Here is an 18439-nt window from a genome sequence, read left to right on the forward strand (position 1 = left end):
AATACTTATATACTTATAATAACACTTATACAAGTGTTGCCATGATAGTACAGTAGGGCTACGACAGGCTGCAGAACCAAAGTATACTTCATAGAAATGTATTTTTGGTTTATTATTAGAGTGGACTTTGCTTTTCAGATGAACTTTGATACTGACATTTGCGCAGGCTAGTTGACAGTGCGCTCACTGCACTTGCACTTTGTTCAGTGCAGCAACAAAACATTACAAGCCATTGAAATGAATGGGTTTCATAACGCAGTGCTTTCCGCATCGGGTGTGAAAGCCGCTCAATTCCGCACAGGGACTATAGCTGGTGGGAGAGTAAAACTAGTGGGATGAACACTGCTGGACAATGCGGCACAGCATAACCTTTTTTTCATATTTAAGGTCTTTTTCTCTCTTGAGCAAACAAAATAATAAAAAGGTTTAGTGCTTCCCTAAATAAAACAAATTTGGAAATAATTTAAAATTAAATTAAAAAAAAGTTGTACAAACTGTACATGTGATGTATAAGCAGCTTTGAGTCCTTTTGTAATACAAATGTAATATTTGTAGTGAATGTGTTTTGTACTCCAGCATTTTAAACAATTTTTTTATTTTTTTTTTACAAATTGTTTTTTGGCAGAAAAAGGAAAAATTTGAAACTAGAAAAAAATGCTTTAAATACAGGCTACTTTGCTGTTTTTTGCACTGTAACTGTTATTTAGTGTTAAGTTTTTGTATTCCTTTAGTTTCTTAATTGTTTTATATTGACATTTACTTTAAAATTGTAAAACATAGTTCAATTTAAATAATTGTTTACAAAATCTACTCTTTTTTTCTTTTTAAGCGTCAGTTTAAAAAGTATTGATTTACCACTGGTATTGTAACAAACGAAAAGACACAACCATAATGATGATCATATTTGAATGGCTTCATTAAAACCATGTGTATTTGTGCTTGGGGTATTAGATCTCAGAGTTGGAGCAGGAGAAGGAGCACCTGACCCAGGCTGTGAGTTCCCTCCGGAAGCGGGCTCAGGCGAACAGTGAGGCTCGAGTGAGGGAGGTGGAAACAGAAAACCGCATTCTGCACCAGACCATCTCTGAAACAGGTGGTAAACTAGCTCGTCTGGAAGCTGAGAAACGTCAGGCGACTAAAGAGCTGGAATCTCTCCGCGAACGAGGAGAGCGATGCGAGGAGTTGGAAAGGGAAGTTCCACGTCTAGAGAGAGTCCGGGAGCAGCTTCAACGGGAAACAGCAGCCTTGAAGATCGGAAGCGAGCGTGCCGAAGCCTTGGAGCGGGAGAATGCCACTCTGGAGCAAGACAATCGCAGACTCAAGAAGTTGGCCGACACTGCGCAGAACGCCAGCCTGCGTTTGGCTGTTTTAGAGAAGGATCACCAGCAGCTTGAGGAGGAGAACCTGGAGCAGCGACGTGCATTGGAGACCCTCCGTCCGGCAGCTGCACGCTTGGCTCAACTACAGCAGGAACATGCAGAGCTGGAGCGAGAACACGAGGAAATGTGCCGCACGATGGAAGAGCTGCGTTCTCAGGCTAAGAGGAGCGACAGATTGGAGAAGAGCTGTGGAAGCCTGAGTCTAGAGAACCAACGGCTGCAACAGACCCTGGAGAACAGCTCCACCAAAATGCAAGGTCTAGAAGGTGAACTGAGACAGAACGAGGCAGAAATGAAGGATCTACATCGAGAATTGGGGGAGTTGAGGCAGAAGGTGACTTGGGCTGAAGCGGTTGAGAAGGAGAATCGAGGAATGGAGCAGGAATTGAGCCAGCTGGAGAAGGAAAAGAAGCAGCTGGAGAAGGAGGCACGGAGGTTTAGGCAGCAGTTAGAGGTGAAGGAGGCGGCACTGGAGGAGAACTGTCTCAGGCTGGCCAGCATGGAGAAGGAAAGCACAGCTCTCAGTAAAGAGTTAGGCCGAGTAAAAGAGGCTGCAGGAAGACTCAAAGAGCTGGAGAGAGAAAACAAAGACCTGCAGAAACAGGCCACAATGGATAAGAAGACTCTAGCCACACTAAGAGAGGTATGACAAATGTGGTATACGAGTCCAATTTTTGATTTGAGACACTTTTTAATTTACATGACCAAACTACTACAAATGTCGGTTGACGCTTTTCTAAACTTTTCAACATTGACTACGTTTACATGGACACCAATAATTCGATTTTAATGTGATTAAGACAATACTCTGATTAAGAGTTAACCATGTATACAGCGATTTTTAGATTAATTTAATAAGATTAAGGACATAATCGAACTAAAGAGAAGTCGAATTGAGACGTGTGGAGTATGCCGACTTTAGTCGCATTATTGAAGTGCATTACAGACATGTAAACACCTTAATCTAATTATTACTGTCATGTAGGGCTTTTCGCAGCATTTTGCGGTAGGAAAGTCCACACACACACACACACACACACACACACACACACACACACACACACACAAGCGGCTGTTTGACACTCTTTACACCAACCCAGTCAGTGCAGACCACAGACACCTGCATCGTGAAATGCAGAGGGTTTTTTTTCTTCCATTCAGCATGCGGTATAAATTTTCATCAAAACAACACTTCCAGCAGTTCATACTTATCCAATATCTTGTTTGTCACGGACGATGAGCATGAAATGTTCGTGAATGAAAGTGAAAGTGCCAAACTGGAGTTAAATTCGGCAAATTAAAAATGAAACGCCTGAAATTACATGAAACTCCAGAGGAAATGCAGATTGCGCGGTGACGCAATGACGTTAATCGAATTATGTGCTATAACAAGTAAAACGGGATCATGAAAGAAACTTTCAAAAAGCAACTCATGTAAACATCTTAATCTTATTATTCTCTTAATTAGATTAAAGCAAATAATTCCATTACTGACGTCCATGTAAACGTAGTCACTGTTGGAGCACAAATGAATGTCCCATAATGCAATTCAAATTGTAAATAAATGGAAAACGCCCATAAATAACAACATACTGAAAAGTGATATTTTCATAGTGAAATGCTAGTTTCATATTGTTTTAAAAAATATGATTTTCAGTCAGCATTTACATTTGAAAACTCTATCCATCAAGTACAAATGAATCAATGATTAAAATGGATAACTATTTTATACCTTGAAAATACATTATTTATACATGACTTTTTATTACCTGAACCTTTCCTTTTCATAAAACGCTTGAATTATTTGTGATTTTAAATACTCAGAATAATGGAAGCATCATCAGATTGTGTGTTCCACAGTTAATCTAATTAAAATGGATTACTAAATTTGAATAAAGACAGATCTCATTGTTAGATTGCAGTTGATTTTAAGAAAGGAGCAGGATTTAAAAGGGCGAGTAGATAAGAGTAGACATTTGCCAGAGATCAAGTTTGTCCACTCAATAGATCAAGTTAAGACTTTTTGATTTGAAATGTCTAAAAGTTTTAGATAATGGAAGTATTGGCGGCATGGTGGCTCAGGGGTCAGCACTGTCGCCACTGTTTTTATGTTTCATCCGTGTGCTCCGGTTTCCCCCACAGTCCAAAGACATGCACTATACGTGAATTGGATTGGCCGTAGTGAATGTGAGAGTGTATGGGTGTTTCCCACTGGAAAATGAATGAATGAGTGACTGAAAGTATACATTGATGCATTTGCACAATAAGGAAAGGGTGGATTTATGCTGGTTTTAATAGAATTATTGACCTTTGTGCACAGTCATAAGGTATGACTGAAGCTGAATGTCGGATTTGTTTATCGTGTTGAACAGGAGCTGGTGAATGAGAAGCTGAGGGTGCAGCAGCAGTGTAATGAACTGGAGAAGCTGAGTCACGAGCTGGAGAAGATCGGCCTGAACCGAGAAAAGCTCCTGCAGGAAGAGCACAGCTGTGAAGACAAGTGAGTGACGTTAGAACGATCACTCGGATCCGTTCTCAGCTTCATACTAAATGGGTCATTTTTAAGTGCAAGGTGTTGTAAGTGTCTTGTTTGTTTTATGTGGACGCTGCCTTCCGACAGGTGTGGCAGGTGAGGTTCTGCTCAATGTGGTGACTTTGACTTTAAAGGATTAGTTCATCCAAAAATTTAAATTCTGTTATTAAATACTCACCCTCATGTTGTTCCAAGTTGAACTTTGTTATCTTCAGAAGACCAATTAAGATGTTTTAGATTAAATCTGAGAGCCTCCATAGACAGCGATGGTCCAGAGATCACAAACCATACCACATTGTCAAAAAATTCCATGTGACTTCAGTGGTCCAACTGTAACCAAGCTTTAAGAAGCTACTAAGACTTCTGTGTGCCAAACAACCAAACAAACAGTACTTTGAACAAATCTTGTGACCGTTTCTTTCTATAGAGGATGAAGGAGTTCTTGGATTTAATTTAAAAGGGTTTGAAACGGCTTGAGAATTTTCATTTTTAGATGAACTAATCTTTGAATGCAGTGTATCTGTTTCTTCCTTCTAAACCCAAAGTATGCTTTGCTATCATTGAAATTGTTCAATTGTGGTGAAGTTGTACAACTGTACTCTATTTAAGTGTGCTTGAACATGCAAGTGTTCCACACGTTTGCACTAGATCCTTTTCTAGTTTCTGGCCTTTTTCTCTCCATGTGATTACAGCCATTTACCATTCTGGTGACAAAATTTGCATCACATGCTTTATGCTTCATGCATAATGTACACATTTTAACCAAAGTACATGTTGAGTTTTACAAATCATTATGGTTTGTCTTCACTTTTTCCCAGGGTTGTCTTCAAGTGTTACGCAGGGTTCTTTCACTTCTTAAAAGTACTTAAAGGGTCACGACCCCCCCCCCCCCTTCTCAGCAGGGTGTTTTCACATCTCTTGTTTTAAAAAAGTTAGGAAAGTGGGCGTGTCCAGCTTTGTTTAGGTGGGGGTGTCGAGTGGCGAAAGAGTGAAGAGTTTGGACAAAAAGGGGAGTTTCATTATGCACACGCTGATTTTCACAGCGGCAACACAAATACAGACGCAGGGGAGATAGTGACTACGTTTACATAAACATTAGTAATCTAATTATTTGCCTTAATCTGAATAAGACAATAATATGAGGAAGGTGTTTACATGAGTGCGTTTTGAATGTTCCTTTTATTATCCCGTTTTACATGTTATAGCACATTATTCGATTAACATCATTGCAGCGCTATCCACATTTCCTCTGGAGTTTCATGTCATTGTGGGTGTTTCATTCTTAGTTTGTCAACTTAAACTGCAGTTTTTTCACTTTCACTTTTATTCACGAACAATTCATGCATGCCCCCTGTGATAAAAGAGAAATTGGATGCGAGGAACTGCTGAAAGAGTGTTGTTTTAATGGAATTTTTGATACCACACACTGTATGGGAGAAAAAAAAACCCTGCATTTCTCAATGCAGTGACTCGGTAGGTGCAAACATTAACATCAAACAGCCGCGTGTGTATAGACTGTACTGTCACAAAATGCAGCAAATATCATACGTGGCAAAAATCCCATACAATGGTAATGGTTTGGTTAGGGTGTTTACATTCGGAGAGCAGCATTTACAGCGGATTTTTCAGTCCATAATGTTGTAGTGATATTACTGTAAAGGTATGTCTTTAAAGGGTAAGAGTACTGCTGACGATACTTACTAACTTTGTCATCTGAATAAACACAAACAGAGAACACTGATCACACACTTACCAAATCTGTAGAGACAGGGCAATCACCACAAACTGGAACCGTGTCTTTTTTTTTTATAAGAAGTCGAGCGGAAAATCTGGATTTCACCATTTGCAGATGCGAAAAGCTTTGGGGTAAAAAATGTTCCTTACACACATATTTTTGTGCCTTGTTAGCAGACCACTGTACTCAACGCAACACTGACAACCCATGTCTCCGAATAATTCTTCTTCTTCCACTTGCTTTAATTACAGTTGGCAACACAATGTGGCTTCTCTCTGCCTTCTGAACACTTTACAGATAAAAACAGTCTTCAAAGCTGTATTATGCATATTAATGAAGTTGCGCTTCATTCACAAGAGAGCACGCTGATTGGTTCGAACCAAGTCTTTCACATAATTTATGGATGAAAACTGAAGGACGTCACGTTGTATCGGCCGGTATAAACAGCCAATTTACACAAGAATCTCATTGCTGTGACGCAGCTTTAAAATTTATTTTCAAACCGGAAGAACTAATTTCCTCGAAATAATGCAAAAACAACCAATTTTCACTTTTTTTTTGTGAAATATATGTGTTCTTATTGTGTTTTTAGCAGCATGGAACACATATATGACTGTCAGCATCTCAAGAAATGTCTTTTGGTGTTTCGTGACAGATTAGTCAAGTGCCTAAATTAAATTTGTTTTTATTTCAACAGTTGTACTCATTGCTCAAAAACAGACCGACAAAACTAAGAAATTCTTAAATTCTAAAATCTTGTTCAGTAACACTGACAAAAAAGCACATTTTATCAAGATTTCAGAAACTGCATTTGAATATCACCAGTATTGAATTCAACAAACTTTATTAAAGTACTCTGAAAAATACTTTGAGATTTGTAACGTAAGTATTAAGTGTAAGAGAATTGAGTACTGTAAAGACTTTCATGACGCTACAAATGCTGGAACATGAATTACAAAGGTGCTTGATTTAAAATTAATGGTGCTTTAAAAAGTCCTTGAATCTGGTGTCCATGAACGTGTGGGAATCCTTACAAGTTCACATTTTTCTTTTTCTTTATTATTGTTGTTGTTGCTGTTATTATTTTATTTTATTTTTTTTTCTGGAAAGGTTAAATACCCCAAAGTGTCACTTTTCTTGCAAGTCATGCTCATTCAATTTTATCAGAAGAGTTACGCAACAATGTAAAACAGAATATTTCCCCAACACTCTTCATTAGCTTAGATTGCATCTCACAGTGCATGCTGACTTTCGTCTTTAATATAGCTCAGTGCAGTGACCTGACATAAGCTCTCGACTTTATTATGGTCTGCAGGAGCTTTGCTGTGTTGTGCTGTGTTTATAATTGTTTCTTTATGTTGAGACCACAGTTTTGAGTAATTACAGTCTCGACTCTTTGTATATACTTCAGGTTGATTAGTGTTCTCCTTGTAGAGAGGGCTCAGTAGTGAAGTATTCATCTTTCACTTCAAGGAGGTAGATTCACCCTCTCCCCCACATTTAACGCTTTTATTAGAGTGAGAGTGACATGTATTTGTAAGTTAGATCAAAAGACATGAACGTGACTTGGTGGAAACTGAGACGTTTCTCGTCAGCTAATAGTGTCATAAAATGCTAGCTGACGATAATCACTTTGTGTTTGAAGAAAATTTACTGCTAACAGTCACATTCCACTGTGCTTAGTAATCCCTCCAAGCTGGTACTGTGTGTGCCTGTGTGCGTCTGTGTGTGTACAGCATAAATGATATTGAATTTAGAATGAAACATTTTTTTCCTGGAAGTGTAGATATTGTTGACTATTAAAAATTAATGGTTACATTTTACTGTAATATGTCATTTGTTAACATGAACCAATAATAAACAGTCCTTCTAGATTTAATGTTCATTTCTACATTTGCTAATTCTATTAGTATTCTACTGATTCTAAATTTACTAATCACTAAAATCAGTTGCTTTTGTCGACCATAGTAAATGTACCATGAGCTGTCCTGAGCCAACAATGAACACCTTCACTTTAGTTCATTCACATTAAAGGGCACCTATTTTACAAGTTCCAAGTTTTTTTGTGTCTCCTGAATGTGTCTGTAAAGTTTCAGCTCAAAACACCCATCAGATTATTTATTATACCTTTCAGAATATTAGAATTGTATGTAGCTGTTTTTGTTGAATGTGCCTTTAATGCTAGTTCTGCCTGCCCACCATTCCCATGTGGCTGTCAGAGTGTGCCTCAATCTCCGCCTCGGCGTATCTCACGTACTGTAACGTTTGTGAGAATTACTAAAAATAAGAACTGTTCCAATTACTATTTGATGTATTTGTTGTGGAGTTAATAAGTCGATGAAAACGATGAGTCACACACAATGTCGTTACAAAGTTCACGCACACGCGCAAATACACACAGCTGTTTTGTACAAATACACACAGCTAACTTTGCGCTGTTTTTGCATGGCAAATGTGACAGGATACACGTTAATATCCACTGCTGTATGGATATTCGTTATGTTAATGTACAAAATAAACCTGTTTTGACGTCCACAAGACTGGATTGAAGGCTCTTCCTTTATAATTTAACTGACATGCAGCTGTGGTGATTAAGACGGTAAAATCACTGTAATTCATTATGAACATGCACTGTTTTAAAGGGCACCTATGGTGAAAAATCTACTACTAATACTTTTCAAGCAGTTTGGACAGACATGTGTGTATATATGGTGTATAGACAGTCATATTGGGGTGATATAAACACACCCAGTCCTTTTTTTTTTATTTAACAACATAAAAACAGTGGACCAATTGGAGCGTTGGTCCAACTTGACGTAGGAGTGCGGTCCCCCTGCCCACCGAATTGATTGACAGCTGTAAGTAATAACATGTCCCGGTAGTCACATGTATAATCATATCAACAAGACCAGACGTGCGCAAAGCAACCGGGAATAAAAGGTCTGTTCAGTTTGCTAGGATCATCAATCATCATCAAACGTGATCAAGAGTGAGTTTCACAAGTTTAAAATGTTTTAAAACAGAGTATGTGTGTAATGAATTACAGCGATTTACTTCAGATTCACTTTATCAGCACAGCCGCGTGTCAGAACAATTATAAAGTAAGACGCTTCAATCCCGATTTGTGGACGTTAAATCAGGTTTATTTTGTACATTAACATAACAGATATCCATACAGCAGTGGAGATTAACCTGTATCCTGTCACATATGCGTGCAATAAGAGTGTGAAGCTAAACGCGCTTAAAACTGTAGTATTTCTCACAAACGCGACATGAGTTCTGCTTCCTGAGGCAGCCGAGGGCGGCGATTGAGGCATGTTGCTGACAGGCACATGGGAACGGTGGGCGGGGAGGACTAGCCTTAAAGGCCCAGTACAAAAAACAGCAACCAAGTTTTACCGGCTATAATACAGACATTTCAGACAGCTCTAATAAATACTCAGATGGTTGTTTTGAGCTGAAACTTTACAGACACATTCTGGGGACACAACAGATTTATCTTAAATCTGGAAAAAGGGATAACCTAGGTGCCCTTTAAAAACATTTTAAACTTGTAAAGCTCATTCTTGATCACATTTGATGATGATTGATGATCACAGCGAGCTGAACAGATTTTTTATTCCCGGTTGCTTTGCGCATGTCCTGTCTTGTTGATATGATTATACACCTTACTGCAGAGACATGTTAATATGCAGCTATCAATCAATTTGGTGGGCGGGGAAACCACACTCCTATGTCGTGTTGCGGTGGGCCTCAAAATGAAAGGGATTTGGATCCTATTTTAACATCAGGAAATTACAACAAAGAGGCTTATTGTCTTTATATCACTGCAAGATGACAGTGGACACACTATACCTGCACACAGTTCTGTCCAAACAGCTTAGAAAAGATGATTTTTATCAAATGTGCCCTTTAATACATGTTGACTAATGAAATGTTAGGTTAATAACAGAAATTATTAAGCGATACCAACTTTTTAAATGTTGATTTGAAAAAAAAGAAAAGAAATATTGTTAAAGTGAAAATGACAAATAATTTCTAATATGCAATGTATGCTAAAAACATAATTAAACATTTTTATACATTTATATATAGTTTAATTAAAAACAATTTGTTATTAGTGGCAACAACACCACAGCTAAGGTACAGTTGTAAAATGTCTAAAAACTGATGTTTGTGAATCTCTTAATCAATATATATCACATGGTCATTTTATTTAATTTGTTGTTTAGAATGTATGCATTAAAACAAGGATCAAGAACAAAAATAATAAGTAATATTTAACTACTGACTACAAAAAAGTATGTGTTGCGCTAAGCCTGATCTCAGCCTGTCTGCTTGATTTGTCAGACAATGTTTCTTTAATGGATAGTTTTGCTTCTTGATCCTGATAGGTTGAGCTGCATTTAAAGATCCCGTTGAATTAAAAGGACGTTTTTTTTTAGATGTTAGTTTCAGTACGTTAGTTTTAAGGATATCTATTAGCTAGTGTGCTCCAAAGCAGTGAGAAAATTCGCGTTTAGAAAATATAAAACTGATATAAACATCTAAAGCTTGCAGTTTGTCACTTCCGTATGTATCAACATGTATCAACGGTTTTTTTTTTTTGCTTTTTTTTCCCACACCACCTCTTCAGTTTCTCATCAAATCTTGACCAAACATATGCTCTCTAGCCCTGTCTCCTTCAAGACACTTCTCATTTGCTTCTCATTTGATCTCAACCACTCTCTCTGGCAGAGCTGTGATAAAAACGAAATGCTGTTGGCTGTTTTTTTAAAAGGGGAGGAGCTGCACTATGTCCCACCCTCTTCATTTTACGGTTGAGATTGCGTCAAGCATCGAATAAAAAACTGCACATTTCAAAGCACTTCTTGGGAGCTTTAAAGCTGTTGTTAAATGCTCTACACACACCTATGACAACAAGCTTTGACAATGGTTAAGATAACCGTTCCATTACAAGTACTAAGTTTTTGGATTTATTTCTTTATTTTAGTACTTTTTTCTTTTAAGTTTATGGAATACACGTTTTATAAAAGCAATAATCCCAGTAAAGCTGTGATTTACAGTGAATTTCTAACATCTGAGCTCTGTGTTGAGATGTGTTTTAGGCACAGCTAAGTGTCGAGCTTAACAACACACCTTAACTCTTTTAAATTCACTGTGAACCATGGCTTATTGCTTTAATATACCGACCCTGTGCTTTCTCATCCTTCAGTAAATATAAGATCCTGGAGACCAAGATCGAGTCAGCACTGAAGAAAACTCTGGAGCTCAGAGAAGAGAAGATCCAGAGTCTGGAGTCTCGGCTGGAGGAGAGCAGCAGCTTAAACCAGCAACTGCGCACCGAACTCACCACTGTACGTTCTCAAATCTCAAAATGATTAAGGGGAGTCTCTGATATCATTCATTCAATAGCAGGCCTTATGTTCCCTTTGGTTCCAATCACTTCCAGGTAAAGAAGAACCTGGAGGCCCTCAAGCAAAGGCATGAAGAAGAAGCGGCCCATTCTGAGATCTCCCAGCAGACTTTGGGACAGGCTAGATCACTCCCAGATAAAGAGAAGTGGGAGATGGAGCAGAGGGAGGCCACGGCTGAACTGCTCAAGCTGAAAGACAGACTGATCGATGTTGAGAAGAACGTAAGACGGCATATTTCTGTTGACACACACAGGGTGATCTTCAGTATTGTAATCTGCTTTTGTGATTCTCTCCAGAATGCTGCTCTACAGACAGAGAAACATCTTCTGAAGGATCAGTTGAAGCAGATTGATTCCCAGAATGCACAGCTCAACGCACAAACACTAGCGCTGCAGAAACAGGCAGCGTCCTTACAAGAACACAACACGTCTCTACATAAAGAAACAGCTAAACTCCAGGTACAGTGGTCAGACATCTTACATTAAAAATCAGTGTTCATCAGGATTCGCTAATTATAGATGCAGTTAGCCTTTCTTGTGCAGATTTCTTCCTTATAAAAACATAAGACTGTTAATAAATTAAACAATCATGCTTAAGATTATTATTCAAAATTTTACCATGTTAAAATTCTAAATTCTGCTTTAAAAAAGTCATCATTACATTGTCAAGCATAGTCCTTAGATGATTAGTTAATTATGACTAATATAAATTAAATGTAAATAATAGACGTTGCCCTTCAATTGTACTCTTTTGAGAAACATTCTAACAAGATCATTAAAGTCTCTTGTTGATAAAGTTGTATTTTTCAGTTTTCTAAATCTTCTGTTTAAAATTCTGTTTTAATAAATCTCAATAAGAAAATGTTTGTCTTATTAACTGAAATGATAAAATATTTTATTGCATTTTATAATTGTGATTATTATAATTTTTGGTTTTACAACATACAGTTGTTATTAGCCCCTTTTTTCTTTATAGAAGTTTTAATTCTTTTTATCGCTAATCTGGCCGATCTCATAAACCAATCAGTGTTTGTTTATGAGTTTACAATCAGAGGACACACATGTGTACCTGTATATTATACATCTGCAGCTGTCACAGTAGCTAAAATACATACAGATGCGGTGCGAACCCTGTTTATACAGTTCATTGGCACAAGCAATGATCTCTTTGTATATATACCATTGTATATCCAGGGTGTCCGCGGAGTCTTAAAGTATTAAAAGTTGTTAAATCAATGTAGAGAAATTGAAGGCCCTTAACAAGTATTAAAAAGTCTTAAATGCAATTTTGCAAGGTATTAAATTTTACATCATTTTTGATTATGCAATGGATGGTTGTATGCTAAAGTTTGCCTGAATTAAATCTGCGGATATCAGGATGCTGTGTAGTTTATGAAATCAATGAAATCCTGCTAGATTTGACATCATGCTGCTTTGTTTACTGCAGTAACCAAGGCAACACCATTATTTCTGCAGTTCTATAGGCGCCAACTGGCTGAATTAGCTAGATTTAATAGATTTTTATTCAGTACATGAGAAATGTTTGAGTTTTGGATTAGTTTCTTACATCAATATTTAGTTAAATTTTGTATATTAAAATCTCACCAGTGTTTCCGGATAAAAAGTGTTATAGGGTCTTAAAATGTATGGAACGAGTCTTAAAAAAAGGTCTTAAAAGGTATTGAATTTCACTCTCTGATTCCTGTATATACTCTAATATCCAGTGTTTTGAAATGGTATGACATGAGTGGAGCGATCGCCCCCTATCTATTGTCCAACCTTATGATCTCTGCCAGAAGCTCCGCCAGTCTCAACTTAAGATGTGAAACTACTAAAATGACATCTTTAAATGTTTTATTTTCCCTTTTATCGTCTTGTTCAGGTGGAAAACTCGACTCTAAGCTCTCAGAGCTCCTCTCTCATGGCTCAGTATGGAGCTTTACAGGCTCAGCTGCAGACTCTGGAGTCAGAGGCCGAGTCTCTGCAGAAACAGCGAGAGGAGGCGAGTGCGGCCCGTGATCGAGTCACACAGGACCATGAGCGTCTGTTAGGTGTGCATGAACGGCAGGCGTCCGAGTACGAGCAGCTCATCGCTCAACACGCAGCACTAAAGGCCAGCCAGAGAGCTCTGGAGCAAGAAAACCGCACATTGGAGAACAAGTCAGTACCTATCAACTTTTACGATTGTACCTTTCCAAAATGCTGTACATGTGGTCCAATTAAGTACTAGAAAGGTGTACCTTATAAAGTGACCGGTGAGTGTATATGAGGTGCACTGTCTCTTTAAGGGCCCCCTGTCTCTGAAGATCTCAGTCAGTGTCAGCTCTCCTAATGGTCTGGGGTCATTGTGGTGTCTCCATTCAGAGCAGACGCAGCTCATTACTCTACTCTCCTCAGCCTTCTCAAGCAGACAGAAACAATCAGAAGCTGACACCTATAGAAGAGCTCAATAACTCAGCAGTGCCTATCTATTGTGTTCAGAAGAAGAAAATGAAGCAGAATGGGGAGAATTTCCTATTTTTTCCTAATTGATGAGAAAACATGTTTAATTTTTGGTAGATCGAAAACAGGCATGGTTTAGTTCATTTAAAATTAAGTCTTTAGCTAATAGTCTAGCAACTATACCCCATTTTTTTGAGTGTCATTTTTAGATATTAAATACCCCACTTGTCTTGGAATACAATTTTTGAATGTTTGGGTTTTCAGTGGTTCTGCTTGTGAAAAGTCCCCTCTGGGAATCGGAATGTTTTTTAGAGGCTAGTCACAGTGGAAAATGTACATTATTTTTATCCGTACACATTAATGAGCACACACACACTCTAACACACTCAGTAATCCTCTCACGCGTGCCTGTCGCACTCATTTTTCCATGGTGCAATGTGGAAAGTTGTCCCTTTTGTTAGAGACAGGAAAAACATTGTTGAGTTTCCCTTAATGTAGTTGTGTAGTCTCCCCCTGTCTCTTTTATCTCGGTGTCTAATGAATAATGCAGCAGTGTGTCTCTGGGGGCCTCTGCCTCGGCTCCGCCAGATGGCTGTCAGTGGCCCAATCAGCTGTAATGTCCACCGGCTTCAACGTTCATGTCCAGCATGCCACATGTCACCCACACTCAATCTCCTAATTACTTAATGTATTTAAATGACCACCATCCATTTACAACACAGCCGTATTTTGAAGGAGCATTGGCATATGAAATGGCATCCTATTTTATTTATTTTTTTGTCAGATGAACTCTGTGTGACTTCAATTATTTATTTGAAATACCCCATAGATTTGAAGTCCTGATAATCATTTAATAAATATTGCAAGATCTCCACAAATAATTAAAATGGTCAAAAAATCTATTTTGGAATACAATAAATGAACACAAATTATTATTATTATTTTTATATGATTATAAAGATTATAATAATGATGATAATAATAATATTTTTTAATTCTAAAGAAGAAATATTGATAAGGATATTTTAAAAATATAATAAATTAATAATATATTTTTTTCATTCTAAATAAAATGTATTAAAATGGTATTTTGACAATAATAATAACAACAACAATAATAATAAGACAAATATTAGCTATTGTTGTTATTATTGCTATTAAAAAACAAAAGAAAAATGTATATAAAACAATTAATAATAATTAATTATTATCAAGTGTAAACAAAACATTTTAAATATTATCAAAGTGTTGCTCTTTATATGTTTATAAAGAATTAAACAAATTGAAATTATTTATTATTTTAATTTCACCTCACTAACTTCAAATTTATTAATGCCTACCTGTTAATATGCAAAAAAAAAAAAAAAAATCTAATTAAATTAAATTTGGCATTCATAGTTCCTTTAAGTGCTTGTGAATCCTCGGTGGACTTCTGTCAGGATGCCATTTATATTTCATAGGAATGAAAATGTAGCTGTGATCAGGGTTGTGCAAAAATACATTGAAATGTATTTTAAAATAAAATACCAAATACCTCCATATCAAAATAAACTACAAAATACAGCAGCCACAAATGTATCAAGTTAAAATACTGTATTTTGTATTTTGGAAATACTTTTACAAGGGACCATGAAATTTCTTCACAAACCTTCCGTCAATAGGCCTATTTGATCAGTTCCCTTTACCATTAAACTGACTTAGTGAAGTAAACAATGACTGATAACAACAGCTTTTCTGCTCTGCACCTCATTCACCTCTACCGTGCGTGAGGAGGCATTCATAAAAAAATTACTTGTGTTTCTCTTTGATTTTTGTATAGATTTTGTACAAATTTCATACATAATGTCCTGTCTAGAAGATGATTTCTTTAATCACTGTAAAAACTATATCTTGCAGATAATGAGTTGGAAAAATAGTACAATATCTCTCTCTATTGTAAAAATTGCCACCAATTCATAACAGTCTTATATTTTAAAAGGGTGATGTATGAAAAGGTTATTTAACATTTTTGTTTGCTTATTTTGTTAAATAAATCTATATTTTTTTGCAATACTCAATGTAAAATCACTATTTCTGAAAACTACTAAAATCTCCATTTTTTTTTTTGTCATTTCCATAAATCGTGTTTGTTTTTACAATTGTACTCTTCAATACACACACAAAAAAAGTAAGTTATCTGTTTTTGCTGCCTAAAACCTGAGTTGGGAGTTTTTGACTAGTCTGTAGACTGGAGTATTGTTAAACATTTTTGTCTCATACTGATTAACTACACTGTAAAACCCAATAAGTAAAGGCAACTCAAACTGTTTGAGGAAACTGATTTCAACAAACCATTTGTTAAAAAACTAATTTATATGAGTGTTGTGAACTTACTCCATTTAAGTTGAAGTAATGAGGTATTTAACTGATCAAGTAAGTCTTGATTGAGCATTAATGATGAACACCTGCTGTTAACAAGCAGAATTACTGAAGAGAAGCACAAAACTACAGAGACATCATTAAACATCATTAAATGAAATAAAACAAGTTCTATCTCTTCAAATCTTAGTAGAGGATCATTAAACAACTCCACGAACAGTATCAACAGCTTCACACAGGAACAATGAGTTCAAAACTCTTTTCAGATGAGTAGAGTTAATTTACAGTACATTTTGAGTTAACTACACTCTTTTCATTTGATAAATTTGACTGTTGGGTTTTACGGTGTACATCAAAGTTTGTAATTTACGTATAAAGGGCAGCTGCAGATCAGCTACTGGCATTTGAAACGGCCAATGGCGTGTTGTAGGTATGGCCACTGTAGGACTTTGTTGTTTGTCTTATTTTCCTGTCTTATTTTAACTTGCTCCTGATTCTATCCCTGCTATTTGTCTGTTACTTGATGCGATGTATAATTTCCATCCATACTCCAAGCATCGATCAACTTCTTTAATATTAATCAATTTTGTAGTCTAAGCTCAAGCCTTGGCAAATAACTGAGAAAGCACCAATCAAAGGCCACATTTTTATGACGTCATCATGTAGACTTCTTACAAAGCATTTTAAAAATACAAGACACTAAAGTATTTTGATACAAAATATTAACCCTTTTTCACAAACCCTATCAATTACAAATGACAAAATACTATTTTGTGTTTAAAATATGTACTTGTATCATAAATACTGCCCATCCCTGGCTGTGAAGCATAAAGGTAAAGTCTGTTCCTTAGGTCATACTATATTCAGGTTCCAAGACACTTCTAAATAATTTCAGAACTTTTTATTGGCCACTTGGAATAATTTGGAAAGACCTTTTCTGTATTTCATTGAAGAAATTCATTGACTAAATAAACAACTGAATGAAAACGAACACATTTTGAAAGACAGCTGTTGGTCAAAGTAATTTTCATCCAATTAAATATGGTATCTTTCTTGACTAAATCCCATGGGGAAAACCTGCTCCACACTGTTGGATTTGCTTCCTTATACTGCTGAATATTAATAAGCTGTTTGTTTGTTTGTTTGTGCCCTCAATGTTTTAGTTGAAACCTGTCTGTTGGTTTGTTTTGAACAGGTATATGGTTCTCCTGAAGCAGAAGGACGCTATGGAGGCGCTGGAGGCGTCTCTGCAAAGGGACCGAGAAAGCCTAGGAGAGGAAATTCGCAAGAACACACTTATCCTGGGAGAGAACCGCAGTCTGAGGGAAGAAGTAGACAGGTTAGAGAGGGTTTTTAATAATACAACACTCTGTTTCCAGTTGAAAACGTGTGCGAGTGAGGAAACGTGGGCGAGGAAATTCATTGTTATTATTTACTGCCCTCTGCTGGCTGGAATACACTACAGGAAGTTACTAGCAAAGCCATAGTCCTGTGCACAATATTTCAGTGGCTAGGGTGTAGTGTCACAATGTTCTTTATGTTGTATAATAATAACAATATTAGTTATTATTATTTATTGGCTGTTCATTGGCTATAACTTAAAATAGTTAGTTACTATTTCAAAGTATTACCAATGAACTGCCAATAACTAAAACTAATATTATTGTAATTATATTATTATTGTTGTTATATTATATTTTTATTACTATTATTGATACTTTTTTCAAAGTTACTCTAAATAATAATTAGTTTTTATAAATAATAATAACTAATATTATATTATAATTAATATTATTGAGACTTTTTTATGACCAATGAACTGCCAATAAGTTATAACAACTCATAATTTTTAAAGCATGATGTACAGAAGGCACCCATTAAAATGTTATTCATATACATAAAGTCTTATATTAATAGTTTATATATCAAAAATATTGTGAGACTCATTTGAAAGACTCTATAAAGACTTTATAATCACAATGCAGTCCTAAATGCTAAATAATTGCCATTTAATGACACCATGCTTACCCATTTTTTCATCATGTTTTAATGATTTAAAATCCAATAGAAATTGAAAAGTATTTAGTATGTTGTTTGATTTTTATATGAATGTATTATTTATGACAGCTGAATGACAGTGGTTCATTATTTTGACACATTTTGGAAAAATCAGACACTTTATTTTTCTTTTCTACACTTTCTCTGTATGTAAAAGCACATTTTGTTTGTTGGATTTGATGCACACACAGCTACATTAAAATCCTAAAATGTGATAACTAAGCAATATTTCAAAATATTATGTACATAACATGCCGACACACAATAGATGTCATTTATAATCTTTTATTTTTACTTATATTCTTAATTATATTATATGTGTAATTGTATTTATAAATTCTTTTTTAAATTCTACTTTTTGTATTAATACTACATGTTATGGCACCTAGGATCTGAGAGTAACGCAATTTCAATTCTCTGTATGTCCTGTACATGTGGTTGAATTGACAATAAAGCTGACTTTGACTCATTTTGCATAAAAATATCATAAATTAAATGACTGCATCTGAACCTGTGTT

At 36.1% G+C, this 18439-nt stretch overlaps 1 protein-coding gene across 1 annotated transcript in view; it reads left to right on the forward strand.

Annotated features, from left to right (window-relative positions):
- The window catches only part of ccdc88c (coiled-coil domain containing 88C), a 106546-nt gene that overhangs the window by 56438 nt on the left and 31669 nt on the right, over positions 1–18439 (forward strand). The window contains exons 15-21 of the mRNA XM_056476491.1: positions 952–2022; positions 3752–3879; positions 10863–11004; positions 11100–11285; positions 11361–11522; positions 12946–13223; positions 17059–17202. Coding sequence (XP_056332466.1) covers positions 952–2022; positions 3752–3879; positions 10863–11004; positions 11100–11285; positions 11361–11522; positions 12946–13223; positions 17059–17202 — 2111 coding nt within the window. The remainder of the gene's footprint in view (positions 1–951; positions 2023–3751; positions 3880–10862; positions 11005–11099; positions 11286–11360; positions 11523–12945; positions 13224–17058; positions 17203–18439) is intronic.

Source organism: Danio aesculapii, chromosome 17 (assembly GCF_903798145.1).
Source record: "Danio aesculapii chromosome 17, fDanAes4.1, whole genome shotgun sequence".
Taxonomy (NCBI): domain Eukaryota; kingdom Metazoa; phylum Chordata; class Actinopteri; order Cypriniformes; family Danionidae; genus Danio; species Danio aesculapii.